This window comes from Malaclemys terrapin, chromosome 25, assembly GCF_027887155.1.
Source record: "Malaclemys terrapin pileata isolate rMalTer1 chromosome 25, rMalTer1.hap1, whole genome shotgun sequence".
In the NCBI taxonomy this organism is placed as follows: Eukaryota; Metazoa; Chordata; order Testudines; family Emydidae; genus Malaclemys; species Malaclemys terrapin.
Genome location: NC_071529.1, coordinates 6,931,929 through 6,947,582, shown reverse-complemented (window position 1 = coordinate 6,947,582; position 15,654 = coordinate 6,931,929). Strand labels below are relative to the sequence as shown.

The window sequence follows — 15,654 nt, the reverse complement described above, 5'->3', positions numbered from 1 at the left end:
TAGACCTCAGGTCCTTCTGCTCCGAAAGCCCATTCCCCGCCCAGTCCTGCTCCAAAAGTCACTTGAGCTAAAGGAGAATCTCCACTAAGTGTTAGCAATATAGGGCTTATGATATGCAGTTGAGCATTACTGATTCCATCCAGTGGGGGGCAGTGGTGCACATACAGTCTAGCCTGTTCACTACAAAATGTAGTAATAACCAATGGCCGGTCTTTGCCCTTACCGTCCTGAAGCTTTCAACTCTCACCTGTCCTGTCAAGGTGTTTATGGGCCCTCAGGGTGAATCCCATGGAATAACAGTAGGGCCCAGTGAGGAGATTAAATACCTTTCAGGATCTGGGCCAGGGCCAGTTTCTGCGGGAGCTGTCCCTGCTTTGGCTGCTCCAAAATCCTGATGTGGAGTATGGATGGGAGACTCTGCAGGATAGCACTTGACCTTGCTTCCCTTCTCTGAAGCCGGGGGATGTTTTTGCACCATGGTAACAATTCCAGGCTTGCAAACTCCTGTCATTGGATTGGATGCAATCAAGAAAACTTTGGATTCAACTTTTAGGGGCTGAAGCTCCTGCTTCCTTAGGGACTCTTTTTATTTTATTTTATTTTAAAAAGGATAGCTGGAAGGATACCAGCACAGGAAGCATTTTTTAGCCTAACATCAACGTATTAAAAAAAAACCCCCAAAAAGGTTCTCGCTCTGCATTGCTTACCAGGCTCTGAGATTAACCACTTTGCCATGAACTTTAAAAACACTCCCTCCTTAGGCACTTTAAAGGTGGCCTGCAAAAAGGGTTTGTGCCTCTTTTTTGCTTCTGAACGATGGATGGGGGAAGGCCTGGCAGACTGGTTGGGATTTTTAAAAGATTTTATTTCTGTCTGGAAGGCCCAAACTGGGCTTTCCTGCTTTGATTGGAGGACTCCTTGGAAGACTCAGAGATGCATAGCAGGAGCTTTCAGAGTTTGGTATTTCCCCAACGTAGCTTTCCTCCCGAAGAGTTGGAATAAAGGGCCTGAATCCGGCATTCGGTATGGCTGTGAGTAGCCCCAGTTAAGCAGATGGGACTTTGCTCTCATGTAAATGTAAACATGTGCCTAAACCCTGGAAAGGAAACTTTTTAACTTCCCTGCGTACGTGTGATATCCTAACTAGAGCTGGGCGCCACTCTTCATCTGAACCGTTTCTTCGCTGAAAAACGCAAACCTGGGTTGACCGAAACGTTCTGTGAATTTGTGTTGAATTTGCTAAATTGTTTCAACAGGAAAAAAAAAAACCCACTTAAAAAAAAAAAATCGGAAAAAATCAAAATGTTTTGTTTCTACATCTTCACATCAGAACAACTTTTTGTTTAGAAATTTACCTCCCTGTCATTTAAAAGCGAACCCCCCTACGAACGACATGAAACGTTTTGGGCTGGGGTTGAACATCCAACTCCAAACCATGGGCTGGTTTGCTTTGGGATGGTCAGCGAAGGGAAAAATCAGTTCTTCCCCCAGGGCTGGTCATACCCTTACACGTTCCCCGGCGGGCAGGTCTTCAGGGAAAGGCCTGAATAGCGAATGTTAAAAAACAAGCAATTAAAAAATACGCTTTTTAAAACTTTCAGGCCTTCTTTATCTGCCACAAAAAGGCAAAAATGGGCACGAGTCCCATACCTTTCCGGGTTACAAGTCACCCTTAAAAGGAAAGGAAACCTTCCCCCTTAGTCCTGTCCCACCTTGCTGCAAAGTTACTGTTCACCCTCCCTCAGCCAGTCATCTTCAGTCCCCTCTCAACACCCCTCCTGCTATTAATCTCCATTTAAGCCTATTCTAAAGCCCACAGCTCCGATAGCCTTCTGCATTCCGCACACGGCAGAACCAGCCAATAATTATAGTAACAATAAGGAGAGAGGCTTGTCTGCCAACCCCAAGCAAATAAAAAAGAAACCACGACAAAGCCAGCCAGCGACAGCTCTAGAAGGGTTCTCCCCTTTTATGGTGCCCCAGCGTGTTCACCGTTAGCTAATAGGCTAATGCTAACCAGCCAGCTGAGATCAGACAGCGAGGGGGGGCCGCCTGCGAACAGAAAGTGTCGCCGGGTTGGTAGAGAGAGGTCTGACAATGGGGAGTCCTGGTTTCTAGTCCTTGGTCTAGGGGGGAGTGTGCTTTTCAGAGTCAGAGCAGTGGTTAGGGAGCCAGGAATCTCCGGATTCTCAGTCGTCCTGCACCTTGCGCGACAATTGGCACCCGCGTCAAACGCTCTCAGTCTGATTGGGTAGCACTTTGTGCAGTGTAAATGATAGCACCGGGGGCAGGGCAGTGGGGAACGCAGCCCCTGGTTTCTATTCTACTCACAGCGTGGCCTTGGAGCCAGTTGCTTAGGCTGAAATTTCCCGAAGTGGGCAGTGATTTGGGGGTGGGTCTCTCCATTTTTGGATGCCCGGATGGGGACCCCAAGGTGACCCAAGTTGGGTACCTAAAAATCAGAGACATCCCAAATCAGTGGCTGCAGTTTGGCCTAGGGGGAGGGATAGCTCAGTGGTTTGAACATTGGCCTGCTAAACCCCGGGTTGTGAGTTCAATCCTTGAGGGGGCCACTTGGGGATCTGGGGCAAAAATCAGTACTTGGTCCTGCTAGTGAAGGCAGGGGGCTGGACTCAATGACCTTTCAAGGTCCCTTCCAGTTCTAGGAGATGGGATATCTCCATTAATTTTAAACTGCTCTGTGCCTTAGGGTACGCCTACACTGCAAAACCCAAACTGCGCCAGCGAGTCTCAGACTCAAGGCCTGTTCTATGGGGCTGAAAAGAGCAGTGTAGACATTCCGGCTCAGGCTGAAGCCCGGGCTCTGAATCCCAGCGTGATGGGCAGGTCCCTGAAGGGGAACGTCTACACCGCTGTTTCTAGCCCAGTAGCACAAGCCTGAGTGACCTAGTTGACCCAGGTTCTGAGACTCACTCCCGTGGGTCTTGTTTTACTGTGTAGACGTCCCCTTGGTTTCCATATCTATAAGACGGGGATAATAGCTCAGGTCCTGAGAGGCGTGAGTCATCTTTGTAAAGGAATTCCCAAGGCTCAGCGGGAAGACGGGATGGAAGATCAAAGGGCTGTAGGATGCAAAGCACAGACTGTGGAGATTAACCCTGCGCTGGTGGGTCTGTCTGCTGAGGGATTGAGTTTACAGAGCGACTGGTAACCAACCCGCTGATTCCCCCCTCCCCAGGGGATGGACGTGACGCGCCAGCCCTAGGAAGGTTATAATAAAATCAGGCTACAGACAATGGCTGGCCCTGCTCTCACCTCTGCCCCCAGCATCCGCATCAGCTCCCTCTGGGTTTGGTCCCTACATGGATTTCGGGGGGTGGGGAGCACTCTCTGAACCCCGGTCCGCAGCTGGTCTGTCCCAGCCATTCGTCCTCTCCTGCGGCAGGTCAGACATAGGAGGCCCCTAACAAGAATGACGGAGCGGCAGAGTCCAGCCAGTGGGCCAATGCATCCCCCCAAAATAACAGCCCAGAGCAGGAGCCCCCTCCACTCCTGGCAGGACTATTTTGTGTGGGGGACCTCATGGGGATGGGGTCTGGAGATAGGGAGTAGCAACCGCCCACTTCGAAGCTGCTTTCCCAGCCAGGGGAGTGAGGGAAGGGATCTTGCATTGCTAGGACTCACCTGAAAATTCTTCTTCCATTCCCCACCTCTTCAGAACGCTATCTGCTCTCCTCCATCCCCTGGTCAGCCCACTTCTTCCCTCTGCCTTCTGCTCTCCTCAGCCCCTGCTGGTCTCAGCTCCCTGTCTCCCCAGTCCATCCTGGGAATTGGACGGGGCGAGGGTCCTGTGAACAAAGTAGCAAGTGGGCATGTGGTTAAGGCTGGTATAATGCGCATGCCCAAGGGGGCAGAGCTAAGGGTATGTGCATGAGGGGGCGGAGCAACCTTCATTGTGCCCCCTCCTAACTTCTGAGCACTCAGCTTGGCAGCCTTAACATTCCCAGCAGGTTGTTTTTCAAAGCATGGGAGACCCAGTGGGGGATACCTGGGGGGCACAGCCCATGGGCTGGGGGTCCAGAAATGGGTGGGATGGCACTGAACGGGGGAGGGGGGGATGTGAGCGGGGCAGCACTGACCTGGGGGGAGTCCAGAGTGGATGAGCGGGCAGCAGTGAGTGGGGATGGGGTCAGGACTGGTCCTGACACACATGCCTATTGCTGGGTACGGCTGTCTCCCACCCATCCCTTGTCTAGGGATGGGTGGGAGACAGCCGTACCCAGCAATAGGCATGTGTGTCAGGACCAGGCAGAGGCCAGCCCGCTCTGGGCAGTCAGGAGTGGGGGAGGTTAGCGATGAGCGGGCATGGTGGGGGCTAGGAGTGGGTCGGGGGGCATCATTGATCTGGAGGCAGGGTGTCAGGAGTGGGTTGGGGCAGCAGTGAGTGGGGGGGAGGCGGTCCTGGGGGACCAGAGAGGGTGGAGTTGACAAGCGATGATTTTTTAACACCGCATAGACTTTCGCTTGGAACTTGCATTTGTTCAGTTCCCAGCCTGCAGGATTCAGCCTCTTCTGTCTGTGTTAATTTCACGACTGGGAATGTGCATCTCTGCTTCGCTTTCCTAGAGCACTGGGGGAGACTAGGGATTTGGGGGGACTGAGGACAGGGTAAATTGCATTCTCCTGCTTCTTTGCTTGTAGATTTCCCCTCCCTGTGCACCCCTTGCCTTCTCTCTCTGCTCTGTTTGGGGGCTCAGGTTTAGAATATCCTTGCACAGAGGAATCAGTGAGTGAGACATCTCTCAGCTACACAAATTGGCTGCCTAGTTGCTTGCTGCCTCGAGGAAGTTTCTCCAGTACCTGACGCTTCGTGGTGAGGAGAGTGAGGTAGTGACGGACCTACCCCAGCCCCTGTCTTGGCTCCAAACCAGGAGTGGCTTTTCTCTCTCCCCCCTTGGGTGGAGATTCTGGATTAAAACAGCAAAATGAACGGGACCTTTTTCAACCAGACTGTCATGGAGCAAGGAGTTTATTCCAACAGGACCCAGGACTTGGGCACTTTGATGGGTTGTTGCAACGGCACCAGCTCGGTGGTGGCCAGCGATGGCGGGTCGTCCATCCTGCTGCCCGATGAGAGGAGCCTCTACATTACGCGGGTGGTCCAGATTGCTGTACTCTGCATCCTCTCCTTGACTGTGGTGTTCGGGATCTTCTTTTTGGGCTGCAACTTGCTCATCAAGTCGGAGAGCATGATTAACTTTTTGGTCAAGGACCGCAGACCGTCCAAGGACGTGGGAGCTGCCATCATGGGGCTGTACTGAGAGGATCCCGGGAGTCTGTAGGCAAGCGAACGGTATGGAATTCCGGTCGAGAGGTGCAATCCCATGCACATGGGGGGGCCGGGTGTGGAATCCGGACTTCTTGCAACCTGCTGGTGTACAGGGTAAATCAACCCTCCTGTGCTGAATGAAATACGTGCTGGCGAAAGGGACGGAGACATCTTTCCGGCTCTGTGTGAAGCACAAAAATAAAATTGTCATCCTAATGTTGCATGCCGAAATGTTTGACGTTTTGCATGAAAACTTGCAAAAACAAAGTGAAGGTTTGGAATCTTTTTGGATACTGTTACCTGTTTCTTAAGGCTTTTTTTAAAAAACCAAACAAGTGAAATGTGGTGTGCAAGCCAATTCAATGAAATGTTTGTGGGGGCAGGGAAAGTGGGGTGCTCTTTGGGTCTTAAAGCCAAGACTGCATGCTAATGAACGTGCCTGTCTGTTTCTATTTTCGGACCTCAAGCATGGATCCTTTTGTAAATCAAGTGTTTTGTAATTGGGAAAAACACGTTCTTTTTGTGGTTTGTTTTTAAATGCCTGAGATCTCCTCATCCATGAACTGGGCGTTTCTTTCATTTAATTAAATCTACTTATTTATTGACACTATATTGAAGGAAGAAAAGGTAAAACAAAAGCATGGCTTTGTTTTGGGACCTTTTTCGAATGCAACATTGTTAACTCCTTGGGGTTTTATTATTATTATTATTTTTTTGTAGTTTTGAAAACCAGTGAAAGTTGAAAAAAACAAAAACCTGTTTCAAATGATTTCGCTGTCGTCTTCATTTTTTCGGTGTGTGTGAATTTTTTTCCCCAATGACAGCTCCACGAGGCTAAATACCCTCCTCTTACTTTGCAGTTGAACTCACATTTTGAAAAAATACGATTGAAATTCAAAATACCACTCTTGGGTCCCATTAGCTCACAAATTAACTGGGGACTGTATATTCGGGGCTTCCTAAATCGCTGCCAAGCACCGAAGCATAAAGGTTCAGCAAAGGCAGCTTGCAAAGCAAGATTCGGAGTTGAAATCTGCGTCCTCTGTGATTCTTGTAAAGCTGTCAAAACCCGGATATGTGAGTGAAAGGCAAGAGATGACAAAAAGGAGGACTCTTGACCTTTCCACTACGGTGGAATGATTTCTCCGCGTGTGGGTGTAGGATGAAAACGATGCCTGCAAATATGCTGGCTACTTTCTCCCTTTTGTGGTGGGGATGCGAGCCCGGCTAATGCGGAGTGGGATAAAATTAGGATCTGCTGCCCCAGTGTAAAACTGGAGTAACTCCACTCCGGCTTCACCCAAGCTGTAACTGAGATCAGAATCTGGCTTATCATTACCAGGGCTGACCTTTGATGGCACATTTCCCCCGGGGATTCCAAAGCATATTAGTGAAATATCCGTAATGTGAACTGTGACTAGCCCAGTGCTAAGTCTGTCGCTCTCCAGCCTGTCGGATGCAAAGAGTTTGTGATGACCAAGAAACGACGGCAGAAGGACGGGGGTGTCTGTCTTCTGACACCCCTCCACCCCAGTGAAACTAGCTAACAACGAGGGGCCTGATCCCATTGCGCTCTGTGAGCCTCAGGCCCCTGCCCTGCTGTTCCGATCGGAGAGTGTTTTACAGCCGCTTTGCACAGAGGCAAGTGGCGACAGGTGGTGTAGGGCAAGTAGGAATTTAAATAAAATAAATTAAAGGAAATATCCCATCTCCTAGAACTGGAAGGGACCTTGAAAGGCCATTGAGTCCAGCCCCCTGCCTTCACTAGCAGGACCAAGTACTGATTTCGCCCCAGATCCCTAAGTGGCCCCCTCAAGGATTGAACTCACAACCCTGAAATTTAGCAGGCCAATGCTCAAACCACGGAGCTATCCCTCCCCCGGTTGAAATACATGGAAAGGTTCCCATTTGCCTCGATTTCCACTGACTTAGTTGCATGCAGGATCAGACCCCCAAGGCTATGTACTCCTCTGCTTTGCATCCTGCATTATCATTTACATCTGTGGAAAGCACTACCAAAATCAGCAAGGTCACCGTTGTGTGCTGGTGGGCGTAGGCAGGGAATCATGTATCTATTTTTTGTGGTGGGAATGCGATCCTGGCTAATGTGGAGTGGGATAAGATTAAGGTTGATTATACCAGGGTAAATCTGGAGTAAACTCCACGCTGGAGTCCCCTGATCTGTAACCGAGTCCGGGGGCAATGGAGAATTAAGCCCGATGCATATTAAAGCCCTGATTCTGCAAACCCGTAGGCATGTGCTTCACTTCCCTACCGCGAGTATTCTTGGAAGTGAAGTGAAGCAAGGGCCTGGTATTTGCAGGATTGGGCCCTACGGCTGCAATGGAGTTTCCATTTCAAACTGGATTTTGGCCCCATCGCTATAATCGATCAGCCTCACACCTGGAAGGTGAGATCTGGTGGGAGTTAGAAATGCAGGAAGTGCTGAGCTGCGGTTGGGCCTCCCAAAGAAGGCCCCTAGACCACCATAACTCTCACCCGTAGCGATGCCCTGAGGAAGGCAGAGACTCGTCACAAACTGGCTAATTTGTCACTGGAGCTAAAATATTCCCATTTTAGCTGGATGGTGATGGTGCCTTTTTCTGGTGATTCCTGGCACCCATCGGCTCATTCCGCAAATCTCTGATTAGCCAAGCATACGGAAGGCAGCATTCCCGGCGCTCTGTTGAGGGCTGGTTTCTGAGACACGCTGCGGACACCCAAGGCTCGGGTCGTACGATTCCACATCTCAGCCAATTATCCAAGTGTCTTTAGACACCAGGTTAGCTGCGTCGCCGTGTTTTTCAACCACTTACGCCCAGATCATGCTGGGAGAGAGCTCACGGGAAAAGAGCAAGTGTCACTGCGGAGACCGCTCATCACGCATGTTGGAGTCACGTGTGTAACCCGGTGCTCTGCGAGGAATGTTTTCGATGCTTTGCATAAAGGATGGCATTGCAGAGTGACAGTGATTTGAGTTTGCATTCCAACATATGGGGGGAGGGGGATTCCCTTTTAACTCTTAACCGGCTGGGAGGAGGACAGAAACCCCAGAAGTGCCTGCACCTTAACAGGAAGTTTGTAGGGGAGCGTGGTTACAGGTTCTTTCTTTATACACAGGAGCAGCTCGAGCGACAGTCAAGGATTGTTCCTGTCCCGGAGAGCTTGCAAGGTCCCATTGCACAGGGGATGAATGGAAACTTGAATCGCCTTGGCACTGTACTCCCCTGGGTTCAGCCTGGCCCCGCTGGACGCAAATTGGTCCTGCTTTGAGCAGGAGGTTGGACTAGATGACCTCCTCAGGTCCCTTCCAACCCTGATATTCTATGATTCTATGAAAGGGGGCTGTGTGCCACATGCACACCCTAGTTCTCATGGGAGCAGAGGGTTTGTTTGGTTCCCAGCACAAATTCAAGCAGCCTTCTTGCTTCAGGAGGCCATCCCGGGGATCACGCTTCCTGGCTATACCCCCTCCCTCCAGATTCAACCGAGGAAGAACGAGCCAAGGGCTAAGTGGTCCCTAAGGCGCCCGTCCATGGTAGGCCAGGCCTGATGGCTGTGGGGGGGGAGGGTCACGCCCGGTGTCCATCAGTGCGAGTTCGGAGTCAGGACTGGCTGTTTGGGAAGCAGGAGGGAGTGGAGCCAGACTGCACGTGGCGGAAGCCTGCTGTGGGAATTTTGGGCCCCGCTGAGCCGCATTTGCTACAGAAACAAGCCGCAGTGACTGTCCGAGCGACGGCATCTCAGCCGCTTCCGGCGGCTTTCAGAACCACATGCCCGGCACGTGACAAGTGCCCGTGGCTGTGCGTGGAGGTAGATACACTAGTCACCTTGTGATTAACCCAGCTCCTCGGTCACGAGTGCTTCCAATAAACCAGAGAGCTATGCGGGCTGGGAGACAAAATGGCTAATAACAGCCAGGTATGAACGATGGTAACGAACAGCCTTATAAACCGTCTGTTAACAGCAGTACTATGGCTTCACATGATATCGGGGCCTCGCTGTGCTAGGTGCTGTACATACACGTGTAAAATACCATCGCTGCCTCAAAGAGCTCACAGTCTAGACAGGGCAAGGGGGGCACAGAGAGACCTTTTTTGTCTTCATTTTACAGACAGGGAATTGAAGCACTGAGAGCCAAGGGACGAAATCCGGGCCCCCTTCAAGTCAATGGGGGCTTTGCCATTGACTTCACTCTAAGTGACTTGTCCGAAGTCACACAGGGAGCGAGTGGCAGGGCTGAAGGCTGAGCCGTATGACGGCCCTTCCTCTCCAATGTCGTCATAAATAAAACCAAGGTGGGACCTTCCGGGCAACTCCCTATCTGCTGAGTTGTCTGAAGGTCCGTCCAGTCCTTCCCCCGCTGGCGTCAGTAGGAGTTTTCCCGGCGACTCCCCCTGGGATGAGGATTTGGCCTGAGTTTTCTCGTCTGTCCAGATAGGACAGTGGCAGCGGATCCCATTCCTGGCCTGCACCCTAGTTGCCTGCTAGATTCTGGGGAGACTGGAGAGGTTATGCCTGGAGCATGTGTGTCAGTGCCAGGACAAAGCTTTCATCATCGCTGGTGTCTCTTGGCTTGTTAAAAACATCCCGCCCGATCCTGGGAAGCGCTGAGCATTGAAATCAACGGACCCTCAGAATCTCCCAGGATCGGGCCCTGAAATCCCAAGAGCTGGGAGGGGAGAGCTCAGTGCCATGCATGCTGGAGCCAGACACGAGGGCCATAAACTCGCTGGAGCGAGGCCGGCCAACGAGCCAGGCAGCTGGAAGTTGTCGCTTTGGACACAACTGAGGGATTGTGCGATGCTCCCAGCTGCCAGCCTGGGGAGTGCGATCGACCGGGGATGAGTCACGCAGGGGGGTTGGAGTCCAGTACGGGCGTCGTCTCACGGCTGCGATTGCTCATTTGCTTTTCTCCCTCAGCTCCTAGCAAGTCCTGGCTAGAGGTCAATCAGGGCTACTGTCCGCAGCGTGGCTCTTGGCAGAGAGGAGACGAACCCCGTTACACAGAGACAAGAGGATTGTTTATGGAGGCTGTGTAACCCTGGGGTTCTCTCTGGCTCCCAGCCTGGGCAGCCTCACATCACCACACCAGGTCTCCTTAAATCCCAGCCTGGCTAAACTCCACTCCCATCAGCCCCCAAGGGGAAGGGAAGCGGCATGGTTCACGGTGTACAGACAGAGAGGGTAGATAAAAAACACAAATCCTTTTGCTGCTAGGCTGCAGCGTAACGTGACTTTGCTTCTTAGAATCCAGAATGACAACACCCAAGCACCCTAGAACAGAGAGAGACAAAGCAGGCTGCTCCCTGAAACAGAACAGCACAACTCACCCCACCCGGCTCTAGGCCGGCTCTCTGCAGACTGACTGCCCCAAGGCCCGGATCGCACGCTTCCCTACAGAGCCCCCTAGCCTGCAAGCAGGACTAGGAGAACCCCCCTGAAATTTAAAGTGACAGCTTCATACAGTTTGCAGTACACCAGTCACCCCAGAGTCTCGTCCCTGCATCCTAGAGGCTCCATGCTATTACTATGAAATGGATACCACGGCTTGGCTCCATATGTGGGGCGGTGTGTGCTGCATGGGGAGGAGAGGTGGCAGCCTCCCGATCAGGAACCTCTATGCTTTAGTGGGGTGTGGGCTGTCTGCCTGGCCTCCGTGCTCTTTAATTACTGATCCCTGACCCTCATGAGGTCCCACGGTGTGCGGCTGGCACCGGGGGACCCCCCGCAGGCTTGGTTTGCTCGCGGCAGATTTAAGACACAGACAGACAAAGCCCCGGCTCAGCACGAGCGAGGTTGACAATGAAAGATTAATCACCCCCTTTCCAGGAGAGTTATTTTGGGAAAAGGAACTTGGCTGCAGGAACCGCGGGGGACCGGGGATCGGCGGGACGGGTAACTGGTAAGGCCGGGTTGCCTCTTCCCTGAGCTGCAGGTAGGAGCAGTGACCCCAGGGGGCTAGCATGGTACACAGACTCATCCAGGCCTTTATCTGACCTGACCCCGCTGTAGCCCCAAAGCCAAGGGGGCCGGAGGGCGACGCACACAGCCAGTGCTCTCCCTGGGGCCACCCTGAGGGGAAACAAGCAGAGCTTCAAGGTGGGTGTGGACAGCCCAGCTCTCTGCAGTAACCCCCAGCTGGGGGTGCAGGTACCTGGAATGTCTGAGAACTGGGCTCCCAGGCCCCATTCGAAGTCACCCGGTGCAAAGGGCTGGTAGTGCCGCTTGTATGCCCCTCCCCCGTGAGAGAGAGCCCCCCCCAACCCTCCCCAGCCCAGAGGTCCTCTGCAGCAGCCCATCCCTGGGGCAGGCCGTGTTCTGGGGCAGGAGGACATGGGGCTGGGGTGTATTTATGCCTCAGGGCTTCTGCCCCTCTGCAGTGGCCCTCAGGGATTCCATGGCGTGTGTGACGTGCCCCCACTCCGGCCTGGGAGTGTTTTACCCCCGCCTTGCCCCAGCGTAACAAGGCCACCAGGCGCAGGGCAGCGGAGAACCAGGCCCACCATGGTTTCTATTCCCGGCTCTGCCATTGGCTTCTGGCGAGCCCTTGGGCAAGTCACTTAGGCCCAGCTCCTCAGAGGTGCCCAACTCCCATTGACATCACTGGATACGTTTCAGTGGGAGTTGGGCACCTAAATACCCCAGCAGATCCTGGCCTTAATCTCCTGGCTCCTCTTCCTCCCTCTGTGCCACCCAGGGCTCGTAAGACGTTATTGATCAAGGGTGGAAGCTGAAATCCATGAGCGTCACCGTCCTGGGCGGTGAGAGACTCACGCGGGAGCTGCCGGAGAAGGATGATTCTAAATGGCTGTGTAGCGTTCAATAGCTACCATGTTCCACCCCAGAAGGAGCTGCATTTCAGCCACGGGGGGGTGGGTGCGAGTAGCTTATCCAATAAGCATCCAGGCCAGACGCTCAGCGGCTATGGTGAGTAAATCTGCCACCAGCCGGGTGCAGCAACCACTCAGGTGTCTCCAAGCTAACGCGACCTCTTATATAAAATATAGAGGCTAGGTCCCGTCAGATAAAGCCAGACCGGCGGCACTCGGTGAAGATCCCCGCCTCCAATTAACAGACACCGCAGTAAGCTGCAGTTTTCCCTCAGCCCCATGGTTAATGACACAACACTAACCACGGCAGACACCTCAGGCTTGGGTCTCGGCTTCCTGTTCAAGCAGATCTCGGGGAATTACAGCACCTGTTTAATTCTGAATCCCTCCTTTCCTCCCCTGCCAGCGTAACCCACACACCTCCAGGGGGTGGTGTTCTGTCCTCCTGCCTTAGCTGACAGCCAGGTGGCGTTTCGCTCATGCACTAAGCTCCCGAAGTCGCAGGTTCGATCCTGCCTGCCGACAACCGCAATCTGTCGGCGTTACACCAGCAGCCAACCTGTGGCACTGGTGTGAAAATCTGCCCCCAAGTGAGATTTTGAGCATATGGAAACTGCTGCGGGAGACTGGCTGCATTACACCCGTGTTCGGGGGCAGGGACACAGAAGGGACTTGACGCTTTGCTCCCACCTATCCTTATGAACCGTTAGAAGTGCAGATGAGCTATTCAGCCAGAGATCTCTGGGACCCCGGAGCTCTGCTGAGTTCTCTCGTCTCTGCGGTTTTACAGCCGTTCGCGAGCTGGCCGGATCAGTGAACCTTTCCGCCAGCAAGAGGAGGGGGATGGCTGAGGCTTGTATTCTTTTTAAAAAAGCAAACACGATTCATTGCTAATTTTTTTTCGCTCTATTTTGTTTTCTTGCAACCAGCTTTCTCACCTCACACCCTCGTGTTTAATTCAAGCTCAATTGCGGCTGCTAGTTTTCAAGTTTTTAGCCATTTTTTTTTAACCAGGCCAGTTGCCTATTGCTTTATTCATTTTAATTATTTGTCATATGATAGGGAGGCCCCCAGCTGAGACTCGAGTCCCATGGTGCTCGGTGCTGTACAAACACATGGCGAGAGACACAGAGCTCGCTGTCTAGACAGAGCATGGGAAACCGAGGCAAAGAGAAGTGAAGTGGCTGATGCAAGGTCGGTCTGCGGCCGAGCCAGGAACAGAACCCAGCTCTCATGGGTCGTTTCCCTCCTGTGTCCTAGGAACAAAAACAACTGAGGAGCAGGGGAGGTGACAAAGGATGGCGACCGTGATTGTGAAATGCCCAGGGAGATTAGCGAGGCTACAAAAGCAGAAAATGCAATCAAACAGGGGATTTCAACTATCCCCAGACTGACTGGGGCCGTCACCTCAGGATGGATGCAGAGATGAAATTTCTAGACACTATTAATGACTACTTTTTGGAGAAGCTAATCCTGAAACCCACAAGGGGAGAGGCAAGGCTTGATTTAGTCCTAAATCCAGGATCTGATCTAAGAAGTTAATGCAGCTGAACCACTCAGTAATCGCAACCATAATGTAATTAAATGTGTGTCAAGTATCGGGGGTAGCCGTGTTAGTCTGTATCCACAAAAACAACAATGAGTCATCTGAAGAAGTGAGGTTTTTTACCCACAACAGTTTACGCCCAAATAAATCTATTAGTCTTTAAGGTGCCACTGGACTCCTTGTTATTTTTGTAATTAAATTTAACATCCTTGCAGGGAAAAAAATGCCAGAAACCCACAACAATAGCATATAACTTAAAAAAGGGGAGCTAGACAAAAACAATGAAGCTAATTAAATGGAAATTAAAAGGAAGTCACAAAGGTGAAATGCCTGCAAACCGTATGGAAACTATTTAAAAACACCATAATAGAGGATCACACTAAATGTATACTCCTATAAAAAATAAGGTAAGAGAATCAAAAAATTAAAGAAAGGCCACCATGGCTAAACAGGAAAAGTAAAAAGAGGTGTTTAGAAAGAAAAAGGCATCATTTAAAAATAGGAAGTCAAATCCTACTGAGGAAAATAAGAAAGGAGCATAAACTCTGGCAAATCAAGTTTAAAAGCAGAATAAGCCAGGCCAAGGAATTTGAAGAGCAACTAGCTAAAGACACAAAATTAACAGTAATTTTTTAAAAGTACATCTGAAGCAGGAAGACTGCCAAACAGGTAGCATGACCCTTAGCTGATCAAGGTGCTAAAGGAGCACTCAAGGAAGACAAGGCTGTTTCAAAGAAGCTAAATGAATTATTTCCACCAGTCTTCACTGGAGACTGGATGTGGGGGAGATCCCTATACCTGAGCCATTCTTTTTAGGTGACAAATTTGTGGAACTGTCCCAGATTGAGGTGTTAGTAGAAGAGGTGTTGGAACAAATCGATAAATTAAACAGTAATAAGTCACCAGGACCAGCTGTTATTCACCCAAAGTTCTGAAGGAACTATAATATGAAATTGCAGAACTACTAATTCTGGTATGTAACTTATCACTTCAATCACCCTCTGTACCAGGTGATGGGAGGTTAGCTAATGTAACATCAAGTTTAAAAAAAGGCTCCAGAGATGATCCTGGCAATTACAGGCCAATAAGCTTAACTTCAGGACCAGGCAAATTGGTTGAAACTATTGTAAATAACAGAATTATCAGACACAGATATATATGTTTTGTTGAGGAAGAATCAACATGACTTTTTTAAAAGGAAATCATGCCTCACCAATCTATTAGAATTCTCTGAGGGGGTCAAGAAGCATGTGGACAAGGGTGAACCAGTCAACATAGTGTACTTCGACTTTCAGAAAGCCTTTGACAAGGTCCCTCACCAAAGGTTCTTAAGTAAACTAAGCAGTCATGGGATAAGAGAGAAGGTCCTCTCCTGGATCAGTAACTGGTTAAAAGATAGGAAACAATGGGGAGAAAATAAATGGTCAGTTTCCATAGTGGAAAGAGATAAATAGTGGGGTCCCCCAAGAATCTGTATTGGGATCAGTGCTGTTCATAAATGATTTGGAAAAGGGGGTGACCAGTGAGGTGGCAAATTTTGCAGAGGATACAAAATTATTCAAGAGGGTTAAGTCCAACGATGACTGTGAAGAGTTACAAAGGGACCTCACAAAATTGGGTGACTGGGCAACAAAATGGCAGATGAAATTCAATGTTGATAAATGCAAAGTAATGCACGTTATAAAACATAGTCCCAACTACTTATACAAAATGAGGGGGGACGGAAAGGCATGAAATAGTTAACAAACCACAGTGAGACAAAATAGATTAAGGGGGAGAGGGGGAAACCAACCTAGCCTGAGTCTGGCACCAAATGCATGCATAAAAAAAGCCACACTGTATTTCATAATTCCTGCAAATTGCCATGGTAATGAAGTACAGAGTCAGGTTGTTATGGTAACTGTATTTTTTTCTTTAGGCAGGGAGACATTGTCCAGGTTGTAACCTCAATCCAAATTGAATGTATTTGTGAGTCGAAAAATAAA

At 50.6% G+C, this 15,654-nt stretch overlaps 1 protein-coding gene across 1 annotated transcript; it reads left to right on the top strand.

Annotated features, from left to right (window-relative positions):
- Nucleotides 1-4,477: 4,477 nt before the first annotated feature.
- RPRML (reprimo like) lies at nucleotides 4,478-6,059 on the top strand. Its single transcript, XM_054014463.1, has one exon. It carries the CDS (start codon nucleotides 4,947-4,949, stop codon nucleotides 5,280-5,282), a length of 336 nt encoding a protein of 111 aa, XP_053870438.1. The 5' UTR covers nucleotides 4,478-4,946; the 3' UTR covers nucleotides 5,283-6,059.
- Nucleotides 6,060-15,654: the final 9,595 nt, after the last annotated feature.